Source organism: Anopheles maculipalpis, chromosome 2RL, assembly GCF_943734695.1.
Source record: "Anopheles maculipalpis chromosome 2RL, idAnoMacuDA_375_x, whole genome shotgun sequence".
Classification (NCBI taxonomy): domain Eukaryota; kingdom Metazoa; phylum Arthropoda; class Insecta; order Diptera; family Culicidae; genus Anopheles; species Anopheles maculipalpis.
The window spans coordinates 23,710,993-23,724,872 of NC_064871.1; the positions used below are offsets into that span (position 1 = coordinate 23,710,993).

Below are 13,880 nucleotides of genomic sequence, written 5' to 3' on the forward strand. Positions count from 1 at the left end.
CGATAAGACCTTTGTAGACACTAATGTAATTCTTCTTTCAAGAGACCTCTTCATCTAATAAACGTCGTCTGGTAAAAATACATTGTTGTGTGAGCTGCCTCTCCGTTAAAAGGACTATTTTTACTTTCTTATTTTATTGCAGTATGAAGAACTTTCGCCGTATTGTTAAGTTAAAAGAACAATGTTGACTAAGAAATCTTGTTTTCATGAATACATTATTTTTAAATATTTTTTTAAAACTATTGTATTTACTATTAAAACTATTATACAAATATGTTTGATTAAAATGAGGGTACAAGGTAGCGAGTCTTCTCCATACGTTTACATGTTCTTTTCAAGCATTCTCTTTCAATTTTAAATCATTAAAACTTTAATCACTTTTCTGTTTAGACCTCGTCAGCATACTCAGACCGTTCAGCGAACAGCCTGTAGTCAGAGCGATGCATTTGAATGCACACTAATTACTAACAATTAATACACCAATGTTTCCGCGTAAAAGTTTCCTTCCAGTAATTTAATATTATTTGAATGAAGCAAAATCGCTTGCATTCACTGCAACTGCACAGCTCCTCTGCTTCAATCAACCGACACTCATGGTCTACCGCGACTACCACGGTTTTCACTTCCATTCTTAGCTGCGAAAGGGAAAGATGCACCCATTACGCAGAAACGTAATTCCTGCGCCGTACAACATGATGCTTCCACGTACGCCCAAGTAAGGACGGTGGTCGGACATAAACAGCAATCTTCGCCAACACTTTGCATTAAATCGTATCACATTAAAAGCGCGCCAGGAGAGACCCAAGAATTACCCACAACGAACCATCCTTCCATCCACCGTTTCCCACCTGGCAGGCCGGACCGGATCGACCGGATGTGATGGAAAGTGGTTCGGTTGGGTTGGGCTGGTGCACATTTTCCGAATCGTGTTCTTTTCCGTTGCGTACGATTTCCCCGAAATAGGAACGCATAGGTTTTCAAACGAGTCTTTCACCCTGGGTGCCCTTTCGCTTCTTCTTGGTGCGTAGTGATCGAGGGCGAGTTCCGCACAGGATGTTTGACATGCATTTTTCCGGCCCTGCGCTACCGTAACGGGGCGTGCGGGGCTGTAAGCATAATAGGAAAACAATTTCGCCACACGAGTTCGTGCGGTGCGGTGCGAGTTGTCGTCTTTCAATCTTCTCATCATCAGGTGGTAGATGTTGAGCCCCGTACTTTGCGGGGCTTTGAATTGAACAGCCTGGAAGGTGTAGAGCTGTTTTCTTCTACCCGGTTCGTGTGGCCCCGTTTAACGTGCGGCGGGATCGCGTGGATGCTGGGATGGCTCTGGCTCGCTATTGCAAACCGGTATAGAGGGAAAAAATGTACATGAAGCGAGTTCTGCTTCACCACGGCGCACCGCTACCGTGTCCTCAACTGGGAAAAATAGTCGTTGGGCTTATAAATGGAAGTCTTAAGCTAGGGGACACAGTTTTGTTTCGTCTCCGTCAAGTTCAAGATGTGCAGCGGTTGTCCTAGGTCGTGCGAAGACGCTTAAAATCGTGCCCAAGCGAATAGTGCAATCAGAAACGTGTCACCAGCGAGGCACACGAAGCAAAGTTTCGTTTTATTTTCATCATCAAACTCGCCTCCAGTGAAATTGACAAACATGGCGTACATTGTTCGGGTAGTGATAGTGTGCGCACTGGTCGGTTTGATCGAATCTAATCCGGCCGTCGATAGTGGCAGTGTTGTCAATCACTTGGTGAGGGCAAATTGGTGAACCAAAAACTGATTTCTGTAGCTGATTCTAATCAAATATTTTTTGCGATCTGTTTTTGGGATGGAAACAATAACCAGGCATCGGAACACGGTACCCTTAGTAAGGCGGCGCTTGAGGATAGCTTCATTCGTAGACTTGGAGGGAAGTGTACGCAGAAGGATAACAGTTCGTGCGTGATGCTGAAGCTGGTTACCTATATGAACCGGATGTTGAAAAAGTCTAGCATAAGCCTCGGGGAAAGCTTCGAGCTTATGAAAACACGGTGAGTAAAAAGGTTAAATGAAGTGCATTTATTATGGAAAACTGACTCTACGCAAACATATTTAGTTCCGCCACAAACAGACGGCTTTGTGTTTGGCATTCATTAGACAGCTGGTAAAACTACATCAACACAAATTTTTCAATCAAAGTAGAGCTAGAATTTGTTTGTTTTGTTTCGGACAGATTGATCGTTTCACAATATCCTCCCAATCGACAGTATGGATCGCTGCAGGCTTTATTGATTTCAGTTGGAAATTCTTCCATCTAGTCAACGTCTCGCCCTTCCGACCGTTATTGAGTTCCCGAGGGAAACTAATGCTGTCCACAAACATTGGAAAATGGTCGATTGTTGCAAAACCCAATCAACCCTCTTCCTTTCCCTCGCTTTCTCACTCCTTCCATTATCCTTTTTTTTCCTGCATGAAAGTCATCTCTTCGCAAAGAAACCGTCCACACAATGGCTTTCTTTCCACGCCAACATTGCTTCGGTGGAAGTTTTACATGTCCAGGCACGCATTCACTGTGCCTTAAAACGACAGTCGACTCATGTTGTGCCCGTTCGTGGAAAAGTAGTCGGCTTTTGTGTGTTGCTCATTGTTGCTACAATACACTAACAATGGTTCTGTTTTCCAGGTCGGACGAGCAACTTTCGGACTCGGACGCGGACGAGATGTCGGTGCTGGCGCGTTCGACCACTTCGGACGACCATAAGCTAAGCGTGATGGTGGCGGACAAGATCTGGCGCTTTATTCACAGCCGCAGCCTCCGGTGGCGGGCAACACGGGCCACCGATGTGGTGGTGGCTTCCGGTGAGGGTGGTAAGCTGAATCTGGGAGTTTCGCTCGACACGCGCCGTCTGTTCGAGGAAGGCCGTGGTCGCCTGAAGCAGTACGCACCGATATTGGCCGCCGTCGTCATGAAGGCGGTCCTATTGGGTGCGCTGGTGCTGAAAGGCATTGCGCTACTCGTCGGGAAAGCGCTGCTCGTCTCGAAACTGGCGCTGGTGTTGGCCAGCATACTCGGCATCAAGAAGCTGCTGCACAAGAAGTACGTCACATATGAGGTGGTTGCTCACGCGCCGGAACCCCACCATCATGTGGACACGTACAGTTCTGGTTGGGCGCGAGCACTCGATGGGTTTGTGGAATCGTTCTCGAACGAACTTAACCGACGGTTGACGGTTGATTCGCACGACCTTGCCTACCAGCATCAGGCGCCCACTCACTAGGGAAGGCTCGCGGCCCGGACAGGGCCTGGCATGTCTTCCTATTGTGTCCTAATGTACCTTCAAACAAAGCCTGTGAAACTGACAGGCGATTCAAATAAAGTATTTATTTTATCTATTGCTAACGGTCCTTTTCTTTGACTTGCTTCTTTTTTGTGTCTGTGAGCAGAAGCTTACGAAGGTGAAGATAATCTTTCGCTTCGAGGGAAAGAAAAACTTTGCCAGTTCATTTATCTTTTCAGTTTCATTAAGATTATCTTCCACCCATAAGACGGTTGTCAAGCGTTTTTCAGCAAAAAAAAAGTATCCTTTTCTGTCCTTAATGCTGTTGCTGTCCGTCATATCCAAGAAAATCTACTCAACAATTTGAACCCAACACATTGAACCTTGCAGTTGAAGATTTGTAATGATTCGAGCGAACGGCTACCGACCAAATAATACAAGTTTTAATTATTTCACCATTTTCTCCCACCACCAATTCTATTCAACGAACTAGAAAAACTTGTACTGCTCCTCCGTTGTTTTGCTCATGTTTATCCTGCAGCAATAGGTTCGTGCCTGAAACGTAAATCGTGTTACGGGAAAATCTGTTGGATTAAGTTTCCCGGTGTCAAATCTGATTGGAAGGATTTTCTAGTGTATCTAGGTGTTTGCTGGCCAGATTAGAATAGCAATGAGTGGCGTGGACGCTGGCGGGATACGAGTTGCGGGATTATTTATTTTTCATTTGTTGAAAAGTTGATGGAATTGAGCTGTGTAATCTTTTGCTTTGCGAGAAAAAAGAGCAACAAGGGAAAATGCTGGAAAATTATGGTGTTGTTGTTGGGATGCATTCAATAGACTTTTTGCCATGGAATTGGGTAGTAGTGTAAAGGAAGGCGGCCCGTTGGTAGAGACGACATCGGTAGGACTGGGGTTCAAACCCCATCTGGCTGTTCCCCCGTAGTAAGGCTTGACTATCCAACTACGTGTTATCAGCAAGTAAGCAATTAGTTGGTCTAATAAGTGTGATAAGAATTAACAGTGGTTATAAATTAATTACCTTGAATGCATTGATTTCTTGTTCTTCGACGATTTTCCTATTTCCCTTAGTACTTTGATCATCAAACTGTGACACAAAATCCTCGAAATGCTTCGAATCAAGTGATAACACAGTCAAATACCACAGGGTTTATACAATAGACGATTAATCGGGCTCTAACTGACCAACCGACCAGTTAGCAGCTCAGCCGTTTTCTGGCTATTATGGTGGAAATATATGTATAAGATGTATTATAGTGAACATGCAAGTAGTATTACGATGAACAAATACTTGCGCCATTGCAGCATCCCTAATCTGATGAGGCCGTATCCTTAGTAATTCATCACGACATCCTATCAATTGTTTTTGAGCAATATACCACAATATTCAAAGGAACATGTATCGAGAAGGCTTAAAGTAAATAGACCATTAAAACATTTGTTGTCGAAAATTAATTCCTGTGCAGCAAATTAACCCTCAGTACTAATAATGAGCATTGAATCAAACTCTCAATTTCCAGACATTAATCGGAGTAAATATCTTTCAACACAAGTTCACCGTATACCTTATCCAAAACTACATCGCAAAACTTCCATTACAACTTTAATTGACAATGTTTCCAACGCTCCTATCAGACTGCAAACGATGGGTAGAAATTGCTCCGGATTTCATCGCACGGAACAGCGATCGAGAATGACCATTGGAAAATGCACCAACTGCCAGCATCACAAAAACGTTCGAGGAGTAGTCCAATTATTTTCCGTTCCTAACGTCAGCTCCAATTTTACCAACGGCACGAGATAAATCCCATTCTCCCACTAATGAGACCAAACCTTTCGTGCTTCTAATCCGTCAAAAGAAAATCTGGTGCAAAAGTTGTTTGCTCATATTTCTCGTCGTTGCGGTTCGCGGAAGCAATTTTACGATTCGTTTATCATGCTGGGCGTCCGAGAGAGAGAGAGAGAAGGACAAGAAATAAAGCGTTGGCCACCATTCGCTTAACCAACATGGGAAAGAAAAAGGGATTTCGCGCAATTACTAACAAACAAACACGCACCGATAAGAGCAAGTGAAGAGAACGAGAAAGAGAGAGAGAGAGAGAGAGAGAGAGAGAGAGGAAGAAGGGAGCAGTAAGCTTGTTTGCAAAAGGAAAATCCCTCTTGGAAAAGTGGAAACATTTGCATTCCACTGGCAACAAGTGCAGTGACCGACGTCCGTGCTGGGATTTACCATGCCTCATTAGAGCCTACCGTATTGCCCACACACGCGAATGCACACACTGTCCGATTGCAATTTCGATGCAGCGATCCGATAAGTTTCGTCGGCGAGAAATAGGTCAGTCTGGCAGTAGAAAATGAGGCGCTAGCCTTTTGTTTTCTTTACCTGTGTTCTTGCGCGGTTCCGGTTTATCCTTTTTCTTTCGCTTGGAGAGCATTCTGGACAGTGAAGCACAAACAAATAATAATAAAAAAGGCTTCAAATGATACGCTTTTCCGTCACGAGTAATAAATAAATAAATAAATATGCTTTATTTGGGAATGCTTGGAGTGAGAGGGTTCGCAGAATAATTGGTAAGGACGCTGGGGGATCGGAGGATGGGAATGAAGGGAGTTACATCTTTTTTGGCAAACAGTTTCGGCAGGCTTTGCTGTCTTCGGCGCGATCACCACCCGGCCGGGGGGTGGCGACCGGGAGACATTTGATTGCTTTTTTTCTGCTGTTGGGAAACAAATTGTACAACAGACACCACCAGAGCGGTAGTTCACGCGATCTTCCATTTGTGCGATCGTCAACGCCCGCACACATTCAGTTCAGTTCTCGAGTGTCGGATACTTTTTTTTTCTTGCAGGATTTTGTGTTTCCTCTGTGTTTAGAGGTGTGTTTGTGTATCTGTGAGGGTGGATGAGTTGACCGAGACCTATCTGAAGTACTTGGCTCCCTGAGGCTGCGAGTAAACATCCTGCCGCTTGATCTTGCTGCCGGCGCTGAAGTGATGACGCTCGCTACCACCGGCAACCGCAACGGGCTGTGCCGGCGAGCTGCTAGACTTGTCGGTCGCGGTGGACGCGGCAGCATCGACGACGGCCGCATTCACGTTGCTGGCTGCTCCGAGTCCACCCTCGGCAGCGTGCAGTGCCGACGGTCCGTCGTGGTGTCCCAAATGGCCGCCCAGTCCCATCGAGTACATGTCGTTGCTAGCACCACCGAACCCATGGTGGAAGTCCATACCGTACGGCATCATGAACGGTTCCGGATGGTCGAAGTACGGCGCTGGCATGACACTGCGTGGAAAGCGTGAGGAAAAGAGCTTAGAATTCGGCGAGCCAGCGTAAGCCAACCTATACTTACGCGACCGGTTCCATGAGCTTCTTAAACGTCATCATTGCTACGACAATTAGGGCAATTTTAGCGACCAAAAAGGCCTTAATCGCCAGCAGCTTCACGCCGGCGATGGCAAGCGCATACCAGCCGATCTGGCTGAAGACCAGGAACGCGGGCACGAAGAAGCGCATGTGCTTGCGGGTGCGTCCGCGGGCTCCTGCAAGTAACCACCCAGATATATTGAATGATGATCTGAGCACCTTACGATCGTTGCTCCAAGCTACCTACCGTCTTCTTTCTTGAGCAGCGACACTTCGACGTAGTTCGGGTAGTCAGCCGATCGTTCGATGTTGAGGACGGTTGGTCCTACAGGCACCTGGATCGCGTTGGAGCTGAGGAAGTCTAGCGCACGGGACGAACGTCCTTCAACGTTCAGTGGAATGCGCTCGACAGGCTTCACGCTGAACACACCGAAATCGATCGAACGGCGTGCCTGCAGCTTCTGGACGACATCCTTCGCCAACCCGGTCACACAGTTCACGTTGTTGATGCAGGCCCAGCTAAGCTCACTGGTCACGCTCGTATCCTTCTGGGCCACGCTGGCACCTTGCACGGCGACCACACAGATCACCAGGATCGACACTACCTTCTTGAGAGACATATTTTCGTACGATTACTGTTCAGATGGTATCACTATACGACACAACAACACCAACACGAAGGATCAGGATTCTTTGTACCCAGCACTACTTCACACTCTCCACACTCTGCTGCTGCTGCTGCTGCTGCTTTGCCACTCACTCGATCACGACTTCGGACTAGACGCTCATTTGGGTTGGTGCTCTATGCCGATGTTATCACTAAACACTAAGAAGCCATAAAATGATAGATTTTGCGAGAATACAACGAGTTTTATTCACTTCACACACTGCTGAGCAGCCATCCCCACCATCGCTTAGGCGAAGCCCTAACTAGGCTCAGTGGTGAAAGAAAATTCGCCCACCTCCAACAACAATAACATCTACATTACACACAAACACCCACCCAAACCTCCGGGTGCTATCCGTGATGTTAAGAGAAAAGGAAAATTCTCTCTAACATTCCTCTTACCCATCCTCCCCTGGCAAACTGTTTGAAAGCTCAACAGCCAAACAGCACATTTTCCAATTGGATTAATTAACAAGCGTGCATGGACACGCGAGCTTGCACCAACCGTTTGCAGCCTGACCGCGCATCCTTGCCCGAACGGCACACACACACACACGCGCGCGCGGGAAAGCGGAGCGGTGGGTGAGATCCATCTCCACCTATCGAACACCCGCCGAACGGATGAAGAAAAGTGTGCCAGCGGTGCTCCGGTTCCGAAACGTTCCATGATCATGTTGTCTGCATTATCGCTGCCGGATGATGCATCGCCCAAAAAACGCAGTGTATGTTTGTGTGTATGTTTAAAATTTTTCACTTTTCATTCGACAACACCAACAGTAACTGTTTGCATACAGTGCGAACCGACACTGCACTTGCACAGACGGCAAAACTGTGCATCAGTAACGGCTTGTTGCGTGGCCGCGCCGCATGACTGGAGGGAAAAGTTTTCCAGTCCGCTTCGCAGAAGAAGATGGAAAAAAAAGCTGCAAGAATGCTACAACCGAGCGGGCCGAGTGGGCAGGAGCCAGGAGCAGATGGTAACGGGCGGGACGTCTCCGAATCCGGGACTTACCGGTGTACAAGGTATCGTTAATTTGGATGCGCATCGTCGGTGCGGCGGTGCGATTTATCATGAGCTGATTTTTCACTTTCCATCAACACCGTGTTGACGGAGAAGATGGATGAGTTTACATAAGTCCAGGGGGGATAAAGGGGACTGGCAGAACGGTGAAGGTAGGCAACGACAGGGAGATGTTAAGCGATACACATTAGAGCTAATGATGGATGGTTTGGAGGACTACTGGCGTACGATTGTCACATCCGCTCGGCAAGGCGTGAAGAATGCATGTGAAAAACTGGACATTTAATAGGAAATGCAAATGAATGTGACGATGCAAATACATGGAATAATGTTCTGATAGAGCACAGAGCGATTGGGAACGAAAATTGGCAACTACCAAACCATAAATCATTTTATTACAAAATCGTCTCGTGTAGTTCTTTACCATAAATCAAGTTTAATCTCAAAAGGTACAATTCAAACTCATGTACTTACTTGATAGCACCACAGTTGATCATGTTGTCACATTAATTCATCTTTCTGATTCTTTTAGTAATTCTCAATGTTTAGTTTAAAAAACGTTCTTTATTAAATGTTTAATTGTTTTCTCCTATTTTAATTATTTAAAAATCGTAGCATTATATTGAATCATTTTTAAGTGCATTGCAAATATAGTCAAAATGGTGCAAATCTGCGGTTATTAAAGTACTTTTTCAATAATTCAATTCATGTGTGTTGCAAAACCCAATAGCACAAGGTTGTTTACTGTCCCAATTTACAATCAACGAACAAAACATTTCTCACAAAAGCACAATCAAAACTGAAGGAAGTGAACTTTGGCTTCACGAAGTAAATGTGAAAAAACTGCCAGTACATATTTTCAAACATTGAGCTAAAATGTAAGTTTCACATTTAATTGAAAAGCTGCTAAATTTTCAAAAGGATGCAAAGCCAAATGCCATCATACCAATTTTTTTCGTTTATTTATATTAGCTAAGCGCTACAATCTCTGCGCCTACATGCTCTGTGCCTACCTCTCTCCATCGTACCAATCAATAATTCTTTAAAATAATGTTAGAAAATAGATTGATCTTTACAACAGGATTAATTCTCAAATTTAAAACTTTAAATTTTGATATCGAGAACAATAAGAGATAATTCTACGAAATAAAAGATTTCTTTTCATAGAAACGGCAATCGAATCTTAAGTATTCAATTGGATTATAAATTACTGATTTTAATACTATGAGCTACTTAATTTTACTTTTTGCTACTTAGAATATAGAATCGTTGCTTAAAGCATTTTTAAACGCTTGAATTCTAATTTTCACATTTTTAGTTTTTTAAATATTTTATTACAATTAACAAAAATTTTACACCTCATTATTTCAGGTTGAATAAATTTATTTTGTTGTTATCTTTCCTTCTTTTCGTGCTGAATGTTATGCGTGAAATATCTTCAAATATTAACTCTTCATTTTGTGCTCTGTGGTACTAAAATTATATCAACATCAGAATCTTTTAACATAAATATCTTTTTCAACAACTAACTCCAGGAAAGCAACAACGAAAACAGTGGCTCTTCTTCTTGGCTAAAGGACCTTCTAAGGTTAAGGCGGCCATAGAATGGCTTACTAGACTTGCCGATACCAAGTAGTTGGATAATCCTAATGGCTGGGATGGGATTTGGACTTCAAACGAGCCGGATGGGATTTGGACTCCGGTCCTGTCGTTTGAAGACTGGCGCCGCAGTCGCTTAAACCACCGGGTTGCTGCCAACGCGTTCTCCCAACAAAAAAAACCCTTATTGTTATTCATTCCACTTTGTAAATATTCAAATGCTGAATGTATTTTATTTGCTAAAAGCTTCCTTAAAGTCCTAAAGCTTTTTGATATAACCCTAATGTTGCCAAAATAGTATCATATTTAGTGGTATGGATTTATATTTTAGGCTCATTTATATTTTTAATTCATATTCATTTAAATTGCTGGGTAAATATAATTAATTTAAAATTTTTAGAGTTATAAAGTTTAATATGCGTAGGGAGAAACATTATGCTTACATATAATTTTCCCTCTTTATGCCATAGGAATGTTAATTTTTATTACTTGTAGTGCAAACGAGTTTGTTAGCGTTCAAAATGTAATGCGGCAAATGGGCATATTCATTCCTGAGTAAAACCACACAGTGTAAACCGTTAAACCAAAACCACATTGCAATCACATTTCGCAATTGGCCGTTGGCCTGATGAAAATTTTAACCTAACTCGAATAACAACGAACCATAGCAATTAAATCAAACACCACGCTCAAATAATAATAAACGCTTACTCAGAGTAGACTGTATCATATTATTTTATAATGTGCGTTGTTATTCCACCATATTTGCAGCTATTCACTCAATTGTATTAAGTTGTCCATTTACCTAAACAAATATGCTGAAACAAATCATATAATCAAATTACAGAAGTGAAAAGGTTAAATTTTAACTCATCTCTTTTGTTTATCATAATGAGTTTTGTACAAGTGCCTCTTATTCAATTAACTCATAATAGTTTCATAATAGTTTAACATACCATGTCACATATTATGTGGATGTACGTTGAGCGCACATCTATTGTTCAGTTAAAATTACATCGTTCATTGTGTTCGCCTGTGCTATAGGCTAACCGCAAGGCATTGAAATGTTGCGGGAAAGCTTGCATTAATGCGTGCCGTAAAGCTGCGAAAATGAAAACTAACTCCGGACGGTTGGGAAAATTTATAGTATGTATCCATTTAAATCCTTATTAAATTTAGTTAGTTTTTAATGCAAGTAAGCAAACTGCAAATAAGATAATGATCTTCGCCTAGAGTTATAATAATAAGTTGTTGAAATAGTTGAAAACCACATTTTATGGGATTAAAATTGTAAATAAATGATCAGATATCTTTGAAAAAATACTAAATACAACAAACATTGTTTGTTCTCTGTCTACTAAAATAGTTTACCCATAGCTAGAATATAATCCAGTCCGTTACTTATTTTGTTATTTTATTTGTTGAATTCAACTATCCATATGTAGCCCCCTAGAAGGGCCTTTTTTAACGTTTGCATTTATAGTTAACATTTTCTGTTTTACTTTCAACAAGTAATTGGCCGCACTGTACGTATACAATTAAGGAACGCAGAGCGCGACAGGTCTGGTTCAAAACGATCACACACGGCGCTGAAACGGCGGCACATGACGAGGAACGGATCAGAGGTGCCAAGACGAGTACGACGTTCCCGTACGTCAAAAAGTGATCTAACACGGAGCGATCTTGCCGGGGCGTAAATGTTGATTGCAGAGAGCAGCGCCGGCGAGTCGATGCGATTGTCAAGTAGACCTGCGACAAAAAGTCTCTGCGCGTTACAATTCCGCGAGTTTCAGCGACTCCAGGCCTGGACAAACCGTGTAAATTTACGCTGGATGGATTCCAGGCGAGCCAACGAGCGTGCCGATATGGGCCATCACACCACGGATGAGTATTCCACGACAGACCGAACTAAGGAGCAGTACAGCATCTTAACAGCAATCGGGTCGGATTGCCCTTAGCGACGATGCGATCTAGCTGGTTATGGAAGCTCATCTTATCGTCAAGGAGCACTCCTAGATCTCTGGCGCTGCTTTTACAGACAAGGCCAGTGTCGTTAATGGTATACGTGCAGATTAAGGGATTACGCTTTCTGGCAAACGTAACCACAACGCACTTATTAACACATATCTCCAAGCCATTCGTACAGCAGCAGGACTGGAACACGCTGAGAGCATTCTGGAGATCCAGCTAAATTTCCTGGCTGCGTATTGGTAGATACAATTTAGCGTCATCCGCGTAAAGCAGGTGGCTGTCAGGAGAAAGCACACGTGTGACGTCGTTCAGGAATATTACGAAAAGAAGCGGACCAAGGTTGCTCCCTTGTGGTACTCCTGAAGACTCGTTGACGCTTCGAGAGGTTTGGTCCCCCATCTTCACACGATACGAACGGTTGATGAGGTAGTACCGCATTCAGTTCAGCCATTGTCTAGTTCAGCAACGAATGCGGAACACTGTCAAAAAGCTGCCTTGATGTCCGTATAAATCGCATCGATTTGACATAGACCCCCAGTGGTGGATCAACCTATGGGACGAAATAGGCGGCCGCCAGTGGCCTTTCCATCTACAGGAACCCCTTTGCTATAACTTTATAACAGCAAGTTCTAGCTTCAACTTGCCGATCATTTTTGAATCCAGCACTGATCTGAACGAGCTGGGACTGTACAAACAAATAAATGTTTGGGCACACAGCAATAGAACCCGACCAAGCCTAATGTTCTGCACACACAAACCTCTTCGCACCAATCAACCTACGATAGCACACCAACACGGAACTATACGTGTAACCAAGCCTTGTCGGGATACAGCTAACAAACAAGGAGGAAATATATAGAGTAATATTTATCAAATCAGCACAAGAATGGATGAGAATACGGCACCGAGCCGTTCAATTTAATTAAAAAATAAAAATATAGTTATACTAGTAAAAAAAATGCAATATAATAAAAATGAGCAAAGAAACGAAAAAGGGATCAACCAAGTCTTAGTAAAATCGACTTAACTTTTACTTCTATCAATAAAGATAGAAAGAAAATATTAATTCTAAACTGGATCTATTTTCAAAAAAGAAAAAATATATTTTTCATTCCAGTTGCATTTCTTTTGGCATTAAAATAATTCTTCTTCCCATATAAAAAATATTCCGGTTTTGTTTGTATCGGAAAGCACAGCAATTTTTACAAAAAAAAGGATTTCGAGCAACAGAAGAACATACCAGTTCAGGAAGTAATGAAAAACTTCGAATTAAGCTCAGCTGAACGAAAAATAGAAAAAACAGCTTAGTTGCTGTTAATTTTGTTTTTTTGTTTTTTAAGAATACGAAACTCTCACATCCAGTCATACTTTATGGCCTGTTTCTTTTCCAATGATTTAGATGTTATCTCCAAACAAAAGTTTTATTTTAGGATTAAAATTTTCCAAGGCATTTTCTTTATGTCATCCTCTTAGTTTCTCATAACGTCGGAACGAACGAACGCCGTGCCGTGCTTTGCAAATCATTGATTACGAAAATTTTGTTGGAGTGCTGTACAACACTTCAATCCAAAACGGGTTTCTTTTTAAAACTTTTTTGTAATATCAAATACATGGAAAATATTACATTTTCTTATTTCGTTTTCTATCAAGAACAAAGCTTAGCTTGAGTTTTTCGAGACACTTCAAAAGAACATGTTTGCACTATTCTGGTTCAGAAGCACTCTTTCCAGTGAAACTGCTGTTCCAGAAGTACAGAACTATCACGAATGCTGCTTACTTACCTCAATCTAGTGTTAATGTAGCAGGCAAATAAATAACATGATTTAGACAGTTACTGAACAGTTTGCATCCATCGAAACACTGCAAGAACTGCTCGACTTTATTATGGAGTATCCTTTGGAGATTAGCCCGTATTCGGTTTGGCTCTACACATGTAGTAATAAATTATGTTGGACAAATAAATAATTTAATTAACTGCCATCCCAACCCA

General features: G+C 42.6%; 8 protein-coding genes across 9 annotated transcripts in view; 2 read left to right on the forward strand and 6 right to left on the reverse strand.

The window, feature by feature from the left end:
• LOC126558142 (uncharacterized) overlaps positions 1–13,880 on the reverse strand; it is a 459,948-nt gene that overhangs the window by 330,532 nt on the left and 115,536 nt on the right. The gene's annotated exons all lie outside the window — the stretch shown is intronic.
• LOC126558359 (lachesin-like) overlaps positions 1–13,880 on the reverse strand; it is a 346,936-nt gene that overhangs the window by 290,315 nt on the left and 42,741 nt on the right. The window lies entirely within an intron of this gene.
• The window catches only part of LOC126556783 (protein dispatched), a 383,943-nt gene that overhangs the window by 170,925 nt on the left and 199,138 nt on the right, over positions 1–13,880 (forward strand). The window lies entirely within an intron of this gene.
• Positions 1–13,880, reverse strand: part of LOC126557230 (band 4.1-like protein 5) — a 252,065-nt gene that overhangs the window by 53,299 nt on the left and 184,886 nt on the right. The gene's annotated exons all lie outside the window — the stretch shown is intronic.
• Positions 1–13,880, reverse strand: part of LOC126565588 (transmembrane protease serine 9-like) — a 307,009-nt gene that overhangs the window by 33,665 nt on the left and 259,464 nt on the right. The gene's annotated exons all lie outside the window — the stretch shown is intronic.
• Positions 1–13,880, reverse strand: part of LOC126559071 (RNA-binding protein pno1) — a 454,598-nt gene that overhangs the window by 21,833 nt on the left and 418,885 nt on the right. The window lies entirely within an intron of this gene.
• Positions 1,649–3,251, forward strand: LOC126558752 (uncharacterized). The gene is made up of 3 exons (XM_050214811.1): positions 1,649–1,744; positions 1,840–2,024; positions 2,657–3,251. Exons 1-3 carry the CDS (start codon positions 1,649–1,651, stop codon positions 3,249–3,251), a joined length of 876 nt encoding a protein of 291 aa, XP_050070768.1.
• On the reverse strand, positions 6,188–7,252 carry LOC126558675 (uncharacterized). Its single transcript, XM_050214725.1, has 3 exons — positions 6,880–7,252; positions 6,619–6,808; positions 6,188–6,551 (listed from the first exon to the last, which is right to left on the reverse strand). Exons 1-3 carry the CDS (start codon positions 7,250–7,252, stop codon positions 6,188–6,190), a joined length of 927 nt encoding a protein of 308 aa, XP_050070682.1.